We start from the raw sequence: 20,147 nt of genomic DNA on the forward strand, positions 1-20,147 counted from the left end.
GCTTCACTCACACATACAAAGAAAATATATATATATATATATATACAAATAAATAGGGATAAAGTAAAATGCGTTAAATATGTGGAATTTATCATTAAAGAAAAGCCTTAATTGGTGTCGGTTGTGCTTTTTGTTCCTGTCAAGAGCTAATCATTTGTGTCTTTCCGAAATACACTGTGTAAAATAAAATGAGTACAGTATTAGACACTCGGTCCCAGAGTATTAATCCTGTAGGCTGAATACTAATGGCAGTTACACAATGCCAGAAATGTAATTTAGGGTATGTAAAAACTGTTTGTGGTCAAGTGTTGTACAGTGTTTGTAGCAGTGATGCAGTCTACCGGCTGGATTGTATGTACAGGCTGCACTATTGGAGTCTAGTATGACGCTATTTATTTATGTATTTATTTTTGTCTATATTATGAGTCTGTAGTAACATGTTAACAGCATTGAACCATCCTTAAACCTTGAAATGCGACACCTTCTATTTGTTGTAGTTCAGCAGCATTTTTTTTTTTTTTTTTGGTAGCTTGTTGTCTTAGTTGGAATTTCAGAATGTAGTTGGTTGATATTACATATGTTAGTGTTCATTTACTTTTGATTGCCTAGACTGAATAAAGTGTTTCCAGTTTGTGTCTTCCTCATACTATTGATCTGACTATCTACTGTACCTGCTCTTTCCATTTACAGGAGGCCAAGCTGACGGATCAGCTTCCACTAATCATTGTGTGTGACCGATTTGACTTTGTCCACGATTTGGTTTTGTACCTGTACCGAAACAACCTGCAAAAATACATTGAGATCTATGTGCAAAAGGTAGGCATTAAAATGTTGTTTATTTAGAAGCATGTGGTTTATGTATATATTTTTAAATATATGTATTTTTTTTAAATCTGCTTCATTAATTTTGATCTTTTTGTTGGTGTTCTAGGTGAACCCTAGCCGTCTCCCTGTGGTTATTGGAGGGTTGCTGGATGTGGATTGTTCTGAGGATGTCATTAAGAACCTCATTCTGGTTGTGAAGGGACAGTTCTCCACTGACGAGCTGGTGGCTGAAGTTGAGAAACGAAACCGGTAATGTGTCACTTCTTTGCTCAACTTCTGTTTTATTTAAATATTTTGTAACCAACTAATTGTACTATTTGTTGGTGTATTTTGCTGGTGTATTTTGGCAGTTACCAGCGGTCATGTGTGTGTGAAGTTTGTATTTAGTTATTCTTTTCATTTCTTCCTTTAGGTTGAAGTTGCTCCTGCCCTGGTTAGAAGCCCGCATCCACGAAGGCTGTGAGGAACCCGCAACTCATAATGCTTTGGCTAAAATCTACATTGACAGTAACAACAACCCTGAGCGCTTTCTCCGTGAGAATCCATTCTATGACAGCCGTGTGGTGGGCAAATACTGCGAGAAGAGAGACCCTCATTTGGCTTGTGTGGCTTATGAGCGTGGCCAGTGTGACCAGGAGCTCATTAATGTGAGTGCTTGTGTAACTAACATTTTCGTAACAAAGTGACATGAGAACATGTATCTACACACCAGTCTTTAGAGCACTGATCCATAATAAACACACAACGGCTGGGTTTGTAAGCATTTCTATTTTTGTTTGAGATTGGTATGACGCTGTTCAAAGAAACCTGTCCTAAAATGATTACTTTTTCCTCATTTACAGGTATGCAATGAGAACTCCTTGTTTAAGAGCCTGTCACGTTACCTTGTCCGCCGAAAGGACCCTGAACTTTGGGCCAGTGTGCTGCTGGAGAGCAACCCATTCAGGAGGCCACTTATTGACCAGGTGGGATTATTGTCAAGTTATAATTGACCATTGACAATGTTAATATTTTAGAATGGATTTGAAACACACCTCTTGTGAATATTTTTTAAAAAAAATGTATATAAATATATTGACTTTTATAAATGGTAAATGTATTTTCCAGGTTGTGCAGACTGCCCTGTCTGAAACACAGGACCCAGAGGAGGTGTCCGTAACTGTCAAAGCCTTCATGACAGCTGATCTTCCAAATGAGCTCATTGAACTGCTGGAGAAAATTGTTCTGGACAATTCTGTATTCAGTGAGCACAGGTATGGGTTTATTTTTTATTAACAAGCATGTTTTAAAAGTTTGCTGTATCTGTTCAGTATTCATCTTATGAATATTGTTTTTTCAGAAACCTTCAGAATCTCTTGATCCTTACTGCCATCAAAGCAGACCGTACCCGTGTCATGGAATACATTAACCGCTTGGATAACTACGATGCCCCTGATATTGCTAACATAGCCATTAGCAATGAGCTCTTTGAAGAAGCTTTTGCCATCTTCAGAAAGTTTGATGTGAACACATCTGCAGTCCAGGTAAAAAGACCCTCTTTAGACAGCTCTGCCACAAAGACCCCAGTTTGTAGTAGAGTGTAAGAGCCCTTTATCAGTGTATTTCCATGACCACATTGGTTCTTTGTTCTAGGTGCTAATTGAGCATATTGGTAATCTGGATCGGGCCTATGAATTTGCTGAACGCTGCAATGAGCCAGCTGTGTGGAGCCAGCTTGCTAAAGCTCAGCTGCAAAAGGGTTTGGTTAAGGAAGCTATTGACTCCTATATTAAGGCTGATGATCCCTCATCCTACATGGAGGTTGTACAGGCAGCTGATGAAAGTGGTAAGTAGCTTTTTTTTATTTTATTGTAGATAATTGCAATATTGCATGACCAAATATATTTTAACCTCCCGCCATATTTCAGAAACATCTAACAGTACATACTTCATTTGTACTGCCAATACTTTTTATTTGTTTTTTTCCCCTTGTGTCCCTGGGAATAGCGTGTGTCTGTTCGCAAAATGATTGAGTTTACTGATTTTGTATTTCTTCTATTTTTGTTTTTAAATGATTCCATACCATACTTTGGTCTTTTTTAGGTGATTTACTGTTATGAGTTTATCATTTTTATTGTTGCATATACATTATATTTTACAATATATATATATATATATTTTTTTAGGAAACTGGGAGGATCTGGTGAAATACCTCCAGATGGCTCGGAAGAAGGCACGCGAGTCCTATGTGGAGACTGAACTCATCTTTGCTTTGGCAAAAACCAACCGTTTGGCAGAACTGGAGGAGTTTATCAATGGGCCCAACAACGCTCATATCCAACAAGTGAGCATAACAACTTCCTCTTGATCACAACAGTTATATTGACTAAACCTGAGTTTTAGTATCTTGTGGTTTTAAAAGCTTTTATGTAAGTCCATGAGCATTTAAGCAAATTCTTTTCACTTAACTTGTAGGTGGGTGATCGTTGCTATGATGAGAAAATGTATGACGCAGCTAAGTTGCTCTATAACAATGTGTCCAACTTTGGCCGATTGGCATCAACACTGGTTCATCTGGGGGAATACCAAGCTGCAGTAGATGGTGCCAGAAAGGCAAACAGCACTCGTACATGGAAGGAGGTAAACTTTTTTTAAATATACTATCAAATTCTTTCAGTACTATGCAAACTGTTTAAGTTGCAGTAATAGTGTATTTTAAAGCGTTAGTCAAGATCGTTCTTTTAATTGTAATTTTTTTTGGTCTGTCTCTTCCAGGTTTGCTTCGCTTGCGTAGATGGTAATGAGTTCCGTCTGGCCCAGATGTGTGGTCTTCACATTGTTGTCCATGCCGATGAACTGGAAGAGCTGATTAACTATTATCAGGTAACCCATTTTATTTCTCAAGGTAGAGGTTCCTTTTTTAATAATGTGTACATTTTGTTTAAAAAAACATCGTAATATGTGCAAGGTTTTTTTTTTATATATATAATTATAATGAATCTGTCATTTTATAACAGAGTGATTCAGCTTGATGGAGGATTAAATTTTGATCATCTCTTTCACTTTTAGGACCGTGGCTACTTTGAGGAGCTGATCACAATGTTGGAGGCAGCTCTGGGTCTAGAGCGTGCTCATATGGGAATGTTTACTGAACTGGCCATCCTGTACTCCAAATTCAAGCCACAGAAAATGAGGGAACACTTGGAACTCTTCTGGTCCAGAGTCAACATTCCAAAGGCAAGATTCTAATTATTTTATACAATGCAATGCATTGAAGGTTTGAGTATTGGAAGCCATAGCTTCCTGTCATATTAATGCATCTCTGTATAATTTGATTGTGAGGATTTTAACTTCTATTAAATGAAATGTTACAGCATTAATTTATTATGCTGCATAAGAATATTAATCCTGTGTACTTTGTACAGGTGCTGAGGGCTGCAGAGCAGGCACATCTGTGGGGAGAACTGGTATTCCTTTATGACAAATATGAAGAGTTTGATAATGCTATCATCACAATGATGAACCACCCAACAGATGCCTGGAAAGAGGGACAATTCAAGGACATAATTACCAAGGTACTGTTTGGTACTATGGTACTTTTTAACAAGCTTTTGTTTTTAGTTTTCCGTAAATTACTAAAAATAATTAAGGACATGTAAAGCAGTTGTTATTTTGAAGCAGTGGATCCTCACAGGCTCATAGAAACATGGTTGATTTGCTGGCATGCCATTTAAGTGAACACTTTTTTTTTAGATGTGTGTTAAGATAAATGCATAACTTTTCTATTATCATGCCCTTCCAATTGTAGGTGGCCAATGTTGAGCTGTATTACAAGGCGATCCAGTTTTACTTGGAGTTCAGACCCCTGTTACTGAATGATCTTCTGATGGTGCTATCCCCCCGACTTGACCATTCACGAGCTGTCACCTTCTTCTCCAAGGTAATCTCTTTTTGTTCGGAACCCACTTATGACTTAAATTTTTTTAAAGTGTGAAGAAAAAGAAATTAAAGCAGTGTACTTGCAGAACGTGTTTTTAGCAGGTTTCTCATTTAGTTATTGCATGACAATGTTAACTTTAACAGATGATTTGAAGACCATTGCATTAAATTAGAATATGCTTCTTCCTGAACACTATTTCTGTTGGTAGCAGCTGGTGCTTTATTGATCCAACACTTGCTTTTAGTCCAATTTATTTCATTTTGTATATTCCCTGTAGGTTAAACAGCTTCCACTGGTCAAACCATACCTGAGATCTGTACAAAACCACAACAACAAGGCAGTAAATGAAGCAGTTAACAATCTCTTTATCATAGAGGAAGACTACCAGGTAAGAAAAGAGTCTGCTATCAAGAGCTTTTGTAATACCACAAATATTATTGGGGTTTGCACAATGTGGTGGGGTTGTAATGCCAAATTGCATGTTGGCTTTAAAGAAGGCACATGTAATGAAAGTTGTATTAAAACACCCATGAAACCTGTATTTTGCATGATTTTAGCTCTGTATGTTTAATGTTTTCACAATTGTTTGTTAAATGATTTCTTTCTCTTTCCCAGGCCCTCCGTACATCCATAGATGCTTATGACAACTTTGACAACATTTCCCTGGCTCAACGCCTCGAGAGGCACGAGCTAATTGAATTCAGGAGAATTGCTGCTTACCTCTTCAAAGGCAACAATCGCTGGAAACAAAGTGTGGAGCTCTGCAAAAAGGATAAGCTTTACAAGGTACGGGGATGTTTTAGTTTTTGCAACGGTCTTCTTCCAAAGTTTTAGTAGGGCAGGCAACACAACAAGTATGGAGTTTTCAGTCCTTTTCTGTATGTTCTTACTGAGCCCTAATTTATAGACCTATCTAGACAGTATGCATTTGTTAAACAAGCTATTTGTTCTCTCCAGGATGCAATGCAGTATGCCTCAGAATCAAAAGACACAGAGCTAGCGGAGGAGCTGCTGCAGTGGTTCCTGCTGGAGGGAAAGAAGGAATGCTTTGCCTCTTGCCTGTTCACCTGTTACGACATGCTGAGGCCTGATGTTGTCCTGGAAACCGCATGGAGGCACAACATCATGGACTTCTCCATGCCCTACTTTATCCAGGTCATGAGGGAGTACCTTTCGAAGGTTAGTCAGGAAGTGTGCTTGGAAGTCTTCCTGTTGTGTAATGCTGTAGCAGACACACAGTTGGGTATGGCTTAATTATGAGGGGGGAGGTTTTTGTTTTTTTTACACCGTTGAAACTGGTGTCGTCTTTTTGCACCATCACAGACCGAAAACCATGAAATGTTTTCCTGCCTATTCTCAATATCCATGACCCGTCAACAAGTGTATTTAAAAAACACCATTTTGTTTACTGTTCATAAGCACATGGGTGCTTGGAAACTCACTTCTTTATTCCTTTGTCTATCTACACGCTTCCTATTGAATTAATGCTCTATCAAGGCTGTTTTTATTTGATTAACATCTTGCCACATCCATTGATTCGGTTTCCCTGAAATTTATTTAAGATTACTTTTTATGTAACCTATGCGTTCTGACTTTTAATTTTTGTAATTCTTTTATGTGGGAACTTGGGCTACTTTTCCATACAAATGTGAGCAGAATTTATTAGGCATAATAGAATGCTAACGCATCAGTTTTTAAACCTTCATGTTTTGCATTTCTGTAATTGTATACACATTGGAGACGTTTGTTTTGTAATGCATTTACATTCCTTTAAGTTGCCTAACCATTTTACTATTGCATAGCTGGGCTAAGACTTTCGATTTTGATAAGCTCAGAATATTTAGATGTTTCTGAATATGTGATTTTGTGTGTTGCCTTATACAATTAGTACAATTTAAATATCTACTTGACTTTCTAGACCTTTTTATAAGAGAAAGTAAAATGAATAGACTAGATTAAAAAGGGAGTTCATAGTTACTGACTGCATTTGTATAAAGCACGGGTGCCCAAAGCGCAGCCATCCTGACAAGCCCTTTAAATGGCCCGCAGCGTCTCTCCAATTGAACCTTATATGTGGCCCGCAATGAACCAAGCAGCTGCCAAGCACTTGATTTACAGTAGCCTTATACAGCAGGCAGGCAGGAGAGCAGGATTACGTAGGAACTTGCATACTATAGCAATATATTTTTGCACATACTAATGACAGACTGACGCAACGGTTTCTACGTGCATGCCAGTTTGTGAGATAGCAAGCAATGGCAGCAGCGGGGAAAAAAAACAAAAGTGCAAGAAGAGTTTATTTTGTAATTGAGAAGGAGGGCAAACCTCTGTCTTCTGTGCAAACAGTCCATTGGAGTCATGAAAGACAATAATGTTAAACACCACTATGAAACAAAACACGCAGCATCAATACGTGGGGGAGCAGAGGAAAAGGTGGGTGGAGAGTCTTCGCAAGGAATTAACAACGCAGCAATCATTTTTTCGAAAATAATGGCATCATTTACTCCCCTTTTAATTATTGTTGAGGCGATCGGTTTAGCATTGTTTTATTTGCGATAACAACCCTAGGCAAAGACCACTTATTTGACTGGAAATGTAGAATACCCATCGCTTCAATACAGTTATCGATTGTAGATTAAAGGAGCGTAAAAAACAAAGTTTTTAGTCTACCCCACATATTGTGCGCACAGATGATATTATTCACAATTTATAGAATAGCTTGTTATAGTCACTGACAACATGAATAAATGCTAATGATTTAATTTACAATTTATTGAATTGGCTGTTACTGGCATTGTATTTATTTATTTATTTATTTTATTTATTTATAAAATGTGCTTTTATCAACAATAGAAATATAGTAAATTATTTGATAATTTATTGAATTGAGTGTTATTGTCACTGGCAACAAGAATACATGCTAATGCATTGGGTTTTACAAGTTATTGACAGGGAGTAAATGCTAAGAAATTGTTTAAATGAATTAAGTTTGTAATTTTATTAAGCTGACATATTGAAATGGCTAACAACACAAATAAATGACTTGAAAAAGGTAGCAATCCATGCAATTTGGTCACATTGCGGCCCACGGTCCCACAGTAACCTTGCTATGCACCCCTCTGCTCTGTAAACTTTGAGCACCCCTGGTATAAAGGGTGGCTGTTCTAACTGTTTTTTTTTTTGCTTTTTTTCCCCCTTGTTATATCCCTTTTATTTCTCTCTGGTGCCCTAACTGTTTACACTCCCTGCCTTACTTCATATCTCTCTCTTGCTGTTTCTACCTGCTTTTTATGCTGGATATGGAGTTTCTAAGCTGCACCCTCTGAATTCCCTTGCAGGTTGATGAAATAAAAGACAAGGTGAAAGTTGATTCTTATTTTCCATCTTTGTCTGGAGGACTGAACCTCAGGAATCTGCATGAGTTTTTATTTCCTTCTTCCCATCTTTACACTGCTGCTGCTGCTTTTAAAACACTTTCACTAGATCCTGCCTCTAAACCCGTCCTGAACAGGCAGAGCAATAGCTAGTTCACTCCAATACATACTAGTATCTACTAATGAGCCTGTGGTGTCCGGAAAAGGCGGCTAGGCAGTCTGTTGGTTCACAATCCTAATAATAAAACTCACGTGCTGAACTGTATAGAGGGTAAAATAGCAACTTTCTTCTTGTTGTCTGCAAAAGGCCTTTTGTGAAGTTGATGGTGTCCAATGCAATGGCACACACAACATGCAGTTCTCATCTCAAAGTTAGTTTTATATGAAGACACCCTGTGGAAAAAGCATTTGAACTTTTTAATATAGATATTTAAAACAACATGAACTAAAACAAAGGAGACTGCTTCTCTCTGTTTTGGGCAGTGAAGTGCCAGTTCTTCCACAAGGACTTGTGAACCAGTTGTTGACTGCATTTAACAATTTGTAGTAGCCTACTAATTTTCAAAGGATATTTTTAGTGTATATTCTTGTGGTTTGTGAAGTGACCTGTGCTTTTTTTTAGGATTTTAACTAGTTCTTGTGGTGGTAAAACAATAAATAAATAGTAACCTCTGTTGTGAATGTGTTTTTAGAAATGGCACGTTTTGTGTTACCACAGATGGTTGTATCAGCACTTAGAACCTTGATGTACTTGTCCAGAGCAAAATTTTATTTATTTATTTTTATCTGAAAGAGTTGCATGTTAATTTACCAGAAAAGGGATAACATGAGGAAATCATTTAAGTGCACCTTGGAACACTTGCATTAATCATTCTTTAGTTGCTTAGTTAATCAATAGGGTTATTTTCCTTTCAGAAAAAAAAAAAAAAAAAAAAATCTTGCTCTGGCTCTTGGGTTCTATGTGCAAATAAACATGCACCACCTCATTTAGAGGGTTTAGGTGTTAAAAACAAGCAAGCACATTTTAATAAAAATGAATTTATATTAAAAATAAAAATAAAAATACTTGCTGGTAATCATTAGTTAATATAGTTTTTTTTTTTTTTTTACCTCCTTCAATATTTGTATGATAAACCCCACAAGAACTGAGGGCAGCCTTGAGTGAAGTACATTTGAGTCTGGTCCTTCACTTGCCTACAGGCAGAAACCGTGTGTGTGAAAAATGGGTAACTGAACTGCGGTGTGCGACCCTTTTATTTTATTTTATTTTTATTTTTAAACAAAGCATGTGAATCTTTCATAGCAGAAGTAGCAGCCTTTGAGGCTAGGAGACATTGCTGTTGGCTGTGCGTGCTTCTTGGAAGCCTGAATGGCTTTAGAAACCATCTTCAGATCTCACTTCTCTCTTCGGTACTCTTGCCTCTTTTTCATGCACACATTTAACACTGAAATAACATAACTAGCATGTTTTGCCTTTTTTGATGAAGCTACAGCTTGCCTTAGTCTTTTGGAAAGGTGTTTTTATTATTACAAATGTCACTAATTTGCATTAACCAGTGGTATGTAGGGGACTGAACCCAATTAATAATACTGGTCCAACTAGAAATACAATGTCAGAATACAGAGGTTTAGGTTAGGGTAAAACACCATGCATATTCAATTAAAATGATGCATAATATATATTTTAAAAATATATATTATTTTTACCCTTTTAAAATGGTGATGTACAAGGTCAGTTGTATACCGACTATAAATGGTGTAAATGTGTCTTTATATGAATAATCTAATAAGCTTGCGAGTACCTGCTATTCATTCCTGCCCTTCCTGCTGCTCGCATAAGACCAGTCTTGCCAATTACCTCTCTGCAAATTAAAAATCTCCAGTTCCCTTTAACACCTCCAGAGATCTGCTGTTCTATTAAGCTTCCTTTCCCATATTCTTCATTTCAGAGGATTTCCAGACAAAACATTTTTAATCTTGGAATGACAATGAAAACATTTTTTATATTTTGATATAATTTTGCAATGACGATTTTTCTTAGTTTTACAAAATATCTGAATGTGACTTGAATTGTTCTAGTTATGCGTTCTAGCTATATGGAAATGTGAATGACTGAATTTTGTTTTTTTAATGTAGTATGCAGACGGTCCTCATTGCATTATACTTTTGCAAAGTGCGTCGTAATTCAGTTTGGCTTGGGTTTGGTTCTCTACATGCAGTTCCTCCTCAAAATCTCAGTGAAGTTCAAAACAAGTCAGTGGCTGAATGGTGGGACCATTTTTACACTCTGAAACCAGTTTAATGTGGACCGTCACAAAAAAAGGATATTTATGGAACACTAGTTATTCATAATTTCTTATTCTTTTTTTTCTGCTCTGCTATTTCTGCCCCTAAGTGCTGTAAGTGGATTAAGATGGTTCTTCAAGTAACTGCACAGATGCCTGCTATTCTGTAACACATGCAGTCCATGAAGTTCCTCAGCTTAAATTGTTTTCAGCTACCTGGAATGGTCCCATCTTTCTGTCATTTATTTTAATCAAAAACAGGGAGGGGGGAGGACTTAAGACTTTTCCAGCAGTTCCTTTAAAAGAAATTACAAATTAAGTGTTGTTTAATTCATTTTCTCCCCCTTCAGGTTGATAAACTTGATGCTTCTGAATCTCTGAGGAAAGAAGAGGAACAAGCAACAGAAACGCAACCCATTGTTTATGGTACAACTTTATTTCTTTGATTTCCTAACGATGCATCTTACAAATGATGCTAGAAATTTAATGCATATTTAAAACCACACAAATAACTGTAATGAAGTAGTGTGAACTGTTTTGTGCATTACCAGAACAGACAACCTTCACAATAGAAAACATTTTATAGATTTGCATTCATCACATTTATAAGTTGCTGTTTGAAAATACATTACTTGAAGTTAATTATAACACATTATTTATACAGCCGTATCATTCTGCTTTACAAACATAATTGTCAAACATAGCTTTAAGACTGATTTATTTATTTCCATGATTCTGTCAATTTATTAACCTTGTTTAAAAAAAATATATATATGTTTTATACACTTCTGAGTCAAGATAAACGAGATTGAAAGTAGGTTTTAGGCACCTTCAAGAGTGTTTGCGTGAAGTTTCAACTGTTTCATCTTTGATCAAATTCGCAATGGGTCACCCTTTGTTACAAGTTCTGCCATCTCATCTAATCCGTAAGATTTTCTCATTGCAGGTCAGCCACAGCTTATGCTCACAGCAGGACCAAGTGTTGCTGTTCCTCCTCAGCAAGCTTACGGCTATGGCTACACAGCACCAACCGGGTTTGGGCAGGCACCCCCCCAGCCTGGCTTTGGCTACGGCATGTAAGGAACTTGATCTGGAGTCGTCCATCTTTCTGTCCTTAATGTCCACCAGCCCATTCTGGTCTTGTACTCACAACAGAGGAAAACTTTTATTTTATTTTTTTTTCTTATTTTCTTTAAACTTTGTTATGAAGGACTCCATTTTATTTCTATATAAAAAAATAAAATAAAAAATTGGATCACAAAGGTTTAACTTTTTTTTTCACATTCCATATTAATAACTAGGATGATTTTTTTTGTGTGTTTTTATTTTTAAGGGAAATGGTTTAATTAAATGTACAAGTGGGCTTGTACAATTCGAGTCTGCTTCTTAAAATTAAAAACAGTGTCGTGAAGCATCTGATTTGCACTCTGTAGTGAGAAGAAACTAATGTAGAATCTAAATTTTTTGATGTATGTGAGCAGCTTGTGTTCTGTCTGTAAAATGCATTTAATTATTGTATATTCAGAAAAAGCTACGATGTTCTTAATATTTGAACATAAGACTGCCGCTTCCATGACTACAAACAATAGCAACACTAAGTAATAACCGTATGTCCTACACAATTGTGTGTAGCTCTATAACATTTTTTTTTATTTGAAATGCATACAGACATATGATTTAAAAGTGAGACCATTTTAATCCTTCCCAGCCTATGCAGGTTCTCTGGTTAAACTTGTAGAAGATGTTAGTGTCTTTTTGTTCACGCCATGTGTAACAGATGACCTTTTGTTCTGTATACCGTGCTCTTGTGTGGAACCATTCCATTTTTGAGGAGGGGAAAAACAGTTATTCTGACCTGTGTGTATTTACTAACCCCTTCCTTGTGCTGAGGTTTATGTATGCTGGATATTGTGGTGTTTTAGGTCACTGTTTTGAGTGTACAGAAGAAAGTTTAAAAACCCCAAACCCTTGCTATCCCGTCAGTTTTTTGTTTGTGCAGTTTGAATTGATGATCAAATTGAGAATAAAATTACAGGACTGTGGTAATTTTGGTGTTTTGTTTGTTTTATTTTTATAATATGGCCTGTATCTTTTGAATACATACTTAAGTTGTAAATTCAAATGTCCGTTGCTCTTAAATAAGCACTGTATGTAAATAACATAAGACATTTTAATACTCTGCCTACACTTTCCTCAAGGGCTTAAAACCGACCACAATGAAAAAGCTTATGAATACTATGGGTGGATTTAAACAAGTACACATAAAATGGCTCATCTTTTTATAGGTGAGCAGGAACTACTATCAAGCTGGCATTCGCTCACTCATGCAAAGGTAGATTGAGCAAGGAACCCAGAATAAAGCAACATGCCTCAGGAGCTTTGGAGTTAATATAGTAACAGACTATTTGGCTAGAAATATGCGTGAACTATTGTAATTTTTGGCATGATTTACATGTAATCCATTGGGACACACTCCACACAATAAAATATATGTTATGTGATGTATTTAAAATTGAAACAGCCTTGGTCTTCAAGGAAACTTCAAAATAGGGTTGAATGAATTTTATTCAGAAAACATTTTTGCATCCAAGAAGTCATATTAACATAGAGCATGTTTAGTATTTTTGAGGAACAAAGAACACTGGGTAAACAGGTTTTTCTGTTTTTAAAGGTTTATAAGCATTCTTTTTGTGGGGTTGTTAACCCTTTGAAAGAAAGCATGAGTGGCTTAAATAATCACCACCTGTAACAATGGATTCCACACCTAGTTGGTGGCGTCTTAAAATACTATACGTATTAAACTATGAATAAACTATGGAAAGATTTCACCTTTTGGTATCAAATCCTTGATTACAAACCAACCAACCATAGAGAAAACAGTTGCTCAGCAGGGATATATCGCCCCCTTAGGGACACTTTATAGTAGTCCAGCTCCAAAGTCCTACCTTCCGATTGTTATAATTATACAGGATAAGGAGAAATCCTGTACTTTTGCCCTCCTCGGAAGTGTGAAGTTAAATTGCTTCATTCTTTTCTAATAAAAAATGCTGATGGTACAGTATTTTTTTTTGGAACATTGTTGGAATTAATGTAATTAAAATGATCATGTCAATTCCAAGCTAAACAAGGCACAGTTGGGTTTAACCCCCTTTCAGTCTCTTCATAAACCTTAGTTATGTACTGAACAAATATCTCACAGCCCCATCCCTACAGTGTTGATTAAATGAAACACTACAATTTCTGGGTGAAATTCACACTTTTAATAGCATTGCAGCAAAATATACTTGCAAAGTTGTGACTGATAGAATTCACAAATATTTCCACCAGGAAAAAAGCCAAACCAGTGAAATATCAATAAAGAAACAAAAAATGACAACTGATTTAATAATAAAGAAAAACATTTAAAAAAAAAGTCCTGAGCAATAAAAAATAAAAAAAACAGAATACAATGTATTTTTCACTAGCACTGCAAACTTAGTAAAGTTTCAGATGTCCAGTTACTTTGTCCACAAGATCAGCCGGACCGGGCCCCACACCCAACACTGTACGAGAACCAGGTGCTATCTGTGTGCGCCCAGCGTCCTGTATTAAACTAACAGGCAGGCCCAGCTCCTTAGCACTGGCCAAAATCTCAATCAAGCTGTCTTCATCCGGTACCTTGACCACCACCTTTGGTTGACCGCAATACTCCCACTGCTTAAGCAGTTCTGGGTTTCTTCTTTGCACCTGTTTGTATGCAGACACAGCAGCATGGGAGCACTGTGCTGCTACTTTGCCCTTTCCCATCTTCAAATCGTTGCGCACCACCAGGATCATTTTGAACTCGCCAGACTCGCCCATGATGCTCGTTTCACTCCCTGTCCCGTTTTCCATGGAAGGGAGTACGCCTTTGCGGGATTTGTCAAACCGACCACGGAGCAGCCATCCCAAGCAAAGACTGCAGCCCACTCCAGTTAGAAGACCAAGAACTACTGGACTGGAAAGTGAATCCATGTATTGAATCCCTGTAGGCTGGATATATATAAAAGTTAGGTGGTTATTTTAAACTGGCTCTAATGTTTTAATTACAAGTCCTTAATAAAATACAGTACTGCGCTTATTGTAGTTTATTTATGACGTATTGCACCCAAATTTAGCTATGAGCTCAGTTTCATTGGCAGTCCCTGGACAAACACAGAAACAGAAAAAGAAAATAATACAAATAAAGTAACATTTACAGAAGGGAATATAATAGAGGATCAGATAACTAACCCAAGACAGCAGCAACCTCACACCCCCCAAAACAACATCACTCCAAAAGACAATCTCATCACACACCCAATCCGGGATCAGATACTATAGAGAGAGGTAACATAAAACAACTCTCCCAATTATATTTAATATATATATATATATATATATATATATATATATATATATATATATATATATAACATTAACTTAAATTAAACTAACATTAACAAGCACACATTAACGGTCATTTGAAATACTGAACAGTTGGAAGATTTTTTGTTTTCATCACAACCAACTCTAAAGAAAGTCTCTTGAGCCAGCATGGTCGGTTGAAAAGCAGAACTCTTTGCTAAAAACTGCCTTATATGTTTATGTATTTAACACGCGCCACAAGCCCTTACTAATATGATCGAGATATCGAGATAGTCTTTTATTTTTTTTATAAAACAAATAAAGGCTACACCCATACACGGAAACTATCTCATTTGTTATTACATTACAGACACGCATGATATTATTCTATACGTCCCCCTTTAATCAGTATGGCTCTATTTTTAAAAATAATTCTCACCAACTCAGCAACCGGTTGATCACGCTGAGACAAATCCCTTGAAGTCGCGTTCGGATGACGTTTTACTTTCCAACCCTATAATGGTTATTTTTTTATACTTACGAAACGGCACAATTTTAACAATTTTAAAATTATCTGTTTGTCTTGGAATTGTTTTTATTCCATGTAAAAGAAATATGCAGAACAACAAAATTGCGTGATCCGTGAGCGGAAGTGCTTGGTGTATACTCTACGTTTGTTTCCTGTAAGTGTGACAGTGGGTTTGCAAACTAAAAGCGCAAACGGAGAAGAGACAGACACAAAGGTAAGGTAAGGGTACAGCGCTGAAACCTGATTATTTTATTGTTTCTTTCTGATAGCAATCGAAAGACGTGTTAATATTCTTATACGGTTCTATATCCAGACACCTCTACTTGTCTATATAGCTAGTTTATCTGAGAGTGGGTGTCAGTGAGTAGCGATGCATTGCCTGGATTTGATTATTAAGTAACATGTTACGGATTATTTTATTTTTATTTTTAATTCCTAAAATCTGAAAAGTGTGTCTGAATAAAAATTCTTACAAAATATCGATTTACATTGTTAATTGGTTACAATAGAAACCGCCTTTCAAATTGGATTCACGTTCGTAACTTGAAATGAATTGGCTGCCGATCATTCTTATATTATTATTGCGAAACACCATCTGTTTGTATAGCTTCTGGAAGCTTACGCAATAAAAGTGGTTAGCTTCAAAACTGGATTTTGAGGACATTTTTGTTAAATCAAATGTTTTAGAACTCGACTTGTTAAGCTGTGTGTGAATGATTGCATCAGTTGTGTTTAGTCATGTATGAATGACAAAATGTCACTTGTCTCAAATACAGTCTGGACTAAAGGGAGTATTCTTAATGTTATTGCTGAAATGCTGACTGATCAGTGAAATGCGTACGAGGATGCTGAAAACATCTTTTTAAACCAGAAGAGGAGTGTCTATTATAACTCTAATTAATGGAATGGTACTGAATGGTCACCCTGGAATTGTCTGTATTAAAATATTTCTGAGTGTAGGGGAATTGTGAATGACTTCTTATACTACAACGTTCAGTGTTTCAATGAAGAAAAGAAAGCTTCTTGGCATCAATGTGTGATGTTTGTTATATTAATGTGGATTGTTACTACATGGAAGTACTGCTGAGAGGCATCGTCCTTGTGAAGAGTAGTTTTATAGCTGAGCTGGGACGTCCAGGTGTTTATTCATGAGAGTGATACACAGGGAGAGTAGACCCTGTCATTTGCTGTCTCTGGCATGGATTTCATGGGTAAAGTTGAAGAGGAATGCAATGTTAATTGAATACTTTACACTGTTTCATTTCAATAGATTAATGCTTTTAACTTTTTTTTTTTTTTTTTTTTAATAGTAATATATGGTTTAAAATCTACAATACCGTAAGTCAATACTGTTCTTTTAAACAAACCCACAACAAACATGTTTGATTGTTAAACAAAGACTTTTAAATAAGCGTCATGTTTAATAAATAAACAACAAAGTTAGCAACCAGAAGAGTAGTCGTGTGCATATTTGCTAATGTAAAATGAATTTAAATCATGGGGAGATTTGCCATTTAAATTTGATGTAGTAGTGGTCTAGTGTTATTGCTGATCATTTGACTGTCTGGTCTATGGAGACATCACATACTGATACAATGGGTTTTCTTTTTTATCTGTTTGCTTTTGGCCTTTGAGGAAAACCATTGAAGAATACCAGAATACTTAAACACTGGTTAGATTAGTTCATTGCTATTATTTTTAAGTGTTTACATTAGGAGTGAAATTCCACTCCTGGGTATAAGTATAACAGTAAAGTGCATGATACAGTACATCATTTGAGCTACGTCATTGCACGTCACCGTTGACTTTGTGTGTATTTGAGTGTATCTGTGATTTGTGCTGTTCTTCTTAAAGACACCTTGACTGATATAACCAGGGTTATGTCTATAGAAGGCAGCTAGAACAGCAACTCAAACCAATGCACCAGAACACAGAACATATCAAAGCATAATAATTGAGTTATTGCAATTAGAAACACTCAATGGTTGCAATCATCCTAAAGATAAGTGGACAGTATAAAGCCAATTATTTGCTTATAGAAGCTAATTCCTGTTTAAGCATTTTAAAGCGGCTTTAGTATACTGATCAAGTTGTGATATGCTAGACTGCAGTGTGCCCAGTCCTGTCCTGTTTGTAATATATTGCCACTCTGGTTAGCTAATCTAAACAAATGTGCATTACTTTGGTAATGCAAGATAAGGCTTGTGTGATAAAACAGGCATTACCATTTTGCATGTAAGTTCAGTTGGCTTTGTTGAAACTGATTTACTGTAGGAGATCCCCTCTTGTACTGAAAGGTTTGGATATATGACAACTTTTAGTACATCTCAGATTACTGGCATATTACAAGTGACCTTTAGAGTCTTGCAAAACCTTTCAAAGTTCGCAATTGATTTGCTTTAAAGCCCCTTTGGGGGAGGAGAGGAGGGTGGGGGGGGAAGAAAGATTTAAAATTCCAAATGTAGGTCTGGAGCTTTGAGGCATGACCCAATAGAACTAATTGAATGCCTGAAGCTGCTGCAAACTTCAGATTGTAAGGGCTTCATCTGAAATGCAACAACACAGAAGCTGTTAATATCTGAGTTCTCTTGTAAGAATTAAATCTACTGAGGATTTTCTACTTTTATTTTCAGACGCTGACCTATTTTTTATTTTTAATATTTAATTAGATGGGTTTTCTCCAGAGGTGCCCTATTGCCAAGAATAGCTGAATTCACACACACACACACACACACATTTTAATGAGCTTCAATTGCCCTACATAGAAGGCGTTGATCATTTTATCATTGGTTCAGACACACATTGAGGTGGAGACTTGCAGAACTAGCTTTCACAACCCTCAAAATGTGCAGTATTTCATTTCTGCTGTCGAACTGCACTGCTATCTGAAGACAAACCCACAATAATTCTGCATGATCACACTGTTCACTCAGCCAGAGCAACACCACTCTCCTGTTTAGGTAAGAGGATAAATAAAAAAAAAAACTTTTTCTTTTTTTCATTTGACGCTTGATAGCAGGTTTTTATTGCATTGTAGGTAATACATTTAGTGTCATGTTTAGAAAGCATCAAATGGAAATTTACATTTTAATGTAGGCTGTCATAAAAGTACTGTATTGCCTTTAGATACCAATATTGATGACAAGGCATGCTTGGATACTTTGGAGTTTACTTGATATCTTGCTATATTCTTTTCTGTTTTAAGATTGTTTAGCAATCTATGTGTGAATTAGAGTTCCTGCTAAAAATGAAGCGATGGGGAAATGCTTTTCAATACAGTTTACTCCCACTGTGTTGCTGCAGCCTTTGAGAGTTGCAGATATTAAGGGTACCATGCAGTCCCATACTGCCTACATCTTCAGCGTTACACAGACCCTGATTAACACTTATGAGCTTAGATTACTTAACACTAAGACTGGTTTCACAGACCCTGATTAGCACTTATGATCTTAGATTACTTAACATTAAGGATGGTTTCACAGACCCCGATTAGCACTTATGAGCTTAGATTACTTAACATTAAGGCTGGTTTCACAGACCCTGATTAGCACTTATGATCTTAGATTACTTAACATTAAGGCTGGTTTCACAGACCCTGGTTAGCATTTATGAGCTTAGATTACTTAACATTAAGTAAGGCTGGTTTCACAGACCCTGATTATCACTAATATTGGACTAAATAATGTTATTTTAGGTAAGGTAATCCAAGATTAGTGAAACCAAACAGATGTGTAAATATTTTTCAGTTTCAACTGCCTGTTCGTCTTTTAAAACAAGAGTGGTTTCTTAAACAACCGGGCCCCTGTAGTATGCAAATTATCTTTTACATTTGTACACTTGCATAATGTTTTTTTTTTTTTTTCAAAGATGTTTATGTAATTGTTGGATTGGGATATTTCTACAGTAAACTTTCTTGATTTCCTCAAAAGGTTTTTGATTGTTGATACCCAGTCGTGGCTGCCAGCCTTCTGTTATCCACTTCAGTTTAATGGAAGCAGAATGTTTGGCACAGTGTTTCGTTTTTGAAAGCTATATGATGTAATCCATAGTGACTTAACACATTGCATAGGTATATGTGTGGTAGGTATGTTTTAAAAAGGGGTAGCATACTGACAACGATCTTTCTGGTAGTCTTAGCTGGGGTGTCAGCATTGGGTTCTCGTTTTAACAACACGTAGCCTACTTGCAGTACTTTACAACCATGAGAAGCATCTCGTTCGATTAGGAACAATTAGCACACCGAAAAAAACAAACCAGCAGGTCTAAACTAATCCAGTCTGCCTTACAATTGGTTCTTATCGTGAGATCAAGGCCGAGATTGCACCTAAACATGTAAAGATGGGGAGAAATAAGTGTATGCAATTCTGCAGTACAGCAAAAGTAAAAACTTAGCAGACTAAGAAAGTGTGTCTTCCAGCTTCAAAATACAGTACAGCACTACCAAAAATGTTAGTGGGTTTCAACTGAAATTTGTTAAGCTCTTGTTAAACATGATACAGTGAATATCAGGATAAAAAAAGTGTGCTAAATATCTATTACAGCAACCTACCCCATTTATCAGTGAGAAATAAGCATGTCTTCCAAAATGAGAGTGGAAGTGAATGTACGAAGTGCTAAAGATGCGCACAGTATTTTTTTTGAAGATAAGCAGTACTGTGTTTCTCATTTTCTTAGAACTTGATGCTAGATTTAGTTAAAGAAATAGTGAGGATTGTAACCCATTACTGGCTACACCAGGTCACTCCACTTTTGGGAAGTTTTTTTGTTTTTTAATCTGATTCTGGGGATTTCCTGGCAAAGGCTTTTTTTAAATATTATTCCTTTTAAGTTCTTTCAGTTTTGAGTTGTCA

General features: G+C 36.5%; 3 protein-coding genes across 6 annotated transcripts in view; 2 read left to right on the forward strand and 1 right to left on the reverse strand.

Moving 5' to 3' along the window:
* Positions 1–12,449, forward strand: part of LOC117429255 (clathrin heavy chain 1) — a 35,549-nt gene extending 23,100 nt beyond the window's left edge. Inside the window, exons 15-33 of one of the 2 annotated variants that reach the window (XM_058998116.1) lie at positions 691–816; positions 932–1,074; positions 1,238–1,472; positions 1,668–1,790; positions 1,933–2,078; positions 2,165–2,348; positions 2,458–2,650; positions 2,991–3,148; positions 3,280–3,444; positions 3,580–3,687; positions 3,874–4,041; positions 4,230–4,379; positions 4,613–4,744; positions 5,022–5,132; positions 5,360–5,530; positions 5,702–5,923; positions 8,083–8,103; positions 10,754–10,829; positions 11,350–12,449. In XM_058998116.1, coding sequence (XP_058854099.1) covers positions 691–816; positions 932–1,074; positions 1,238–1,472; positions 1,668–1,790; positions 1,933–2,078; positions 2,165–2,348; positions 2,458–2,650; positions 2,991–3,148; positions 3,280–3,444; positions 3,580–3,687; positions 3,874–4,041; positions 4,230–4,379; positions 4,613–4,744; positions 5,022–5,132; positions 5,360–5,530; positions 5,702–5,923; positions 8,083–8,103; positions 10,754–10,829; positions 11,350–11,483 — 2,766 coding nt within the window. In that variant the 3' untranslated portion in view covers positions 11,484–12,449. The remainder of the gene's footprint in view (positions 1–690; positions 817–931; positions 1,075–1,237; positions 1,473–1,667; positions 1,791–1,932; positions 2,079–2,164; positions 2,349–2,457; positions 2,651–2,990; positions 3,149–3,279; positions 3,445–3,579; positions 3,688–3,873; positions 4,042–4,229; positions 4,380–4,612; positions 4,745–5,021; positions 5,133–5,359; positions 5,531–5,701; positions 5,924–8,082; positions 8,104–10,753; positions 10,830–11,349) is intronic. The other variant, XM_058998117.1, reaches the window with a different exon arrangement.
* Positions 12,450–12,950: 501 nt separating this feature from the next.
* On the reverse strand, positions 12,951–15,336 carry LOC117429491 (peptidyl-tRNA hydrolase 2, mitochondrial-like). The gene is made up of 2 exons (XM_034049021.3): positions 15,208–15,336; positions 12,951–14,414 (listed from the first exon to the last, which is right to left on the reverse strand). The coding sequence occupies exon 2, from the start codon at positions 14,394–14,396 to the stop codon at positions 13,878–13,880; it is 519 nt and encodes a 172-aa protein (XP_033904912.2). The 5' UTR covers positions 14,397–14,414; positions 15,208–15,336; the 3' UTR covers positions 12,951–13,877.
* An 85-nt stretch (positions 15,337–15,421) lies between these two features.
* Positions 15,422–20,147, forward strand: part of LOC117429490 (vacuole membrane protein 1-like) — a 60,259-nt gene continuing 55,533 nt past the window's right edge. The window contains exon 1 of one of the 3 annotated variants that reach the window (XM_058998118.1): positions 15,422–15,511. The gene's annotated coding sequence lies outside the window, so the exon portion shown is untranslated. Of the gene's footprint in view, positions 15,517–18,131; positions 18,258–20,147 lie in introns of those variants that run through there. The other 2 variants (XM_058998119.1, XM_058998120.1) reach the window with 2 other exon arrangements.

The sequence above is a fragment of the Acipenser ruthenus genome, chromosome 24 (assembly GCF_902713425.1).
Source record: "Acipenser ruthenus chromosome 24, fAciRut3.2 maternal haplotype, whole genome shotgun sequence".
Taxonomy (NCBI): Eukaryota; Metazoa; Chordata; class Actinopteri; order Acipenseriformes; family Acipenseridae; genus Acipenser; species Acipenser ruthenus.

What these genes read in the sequence shown, in the direction of transcription:
- LOC117429491 (XM_034049021.3), bottom strand. Translation starts at nt 14,396, where the DNA reads ATGGATTCACTTTCCAGTCCAGTAGTTCTTGGTCTTCTAACTGGAGTG.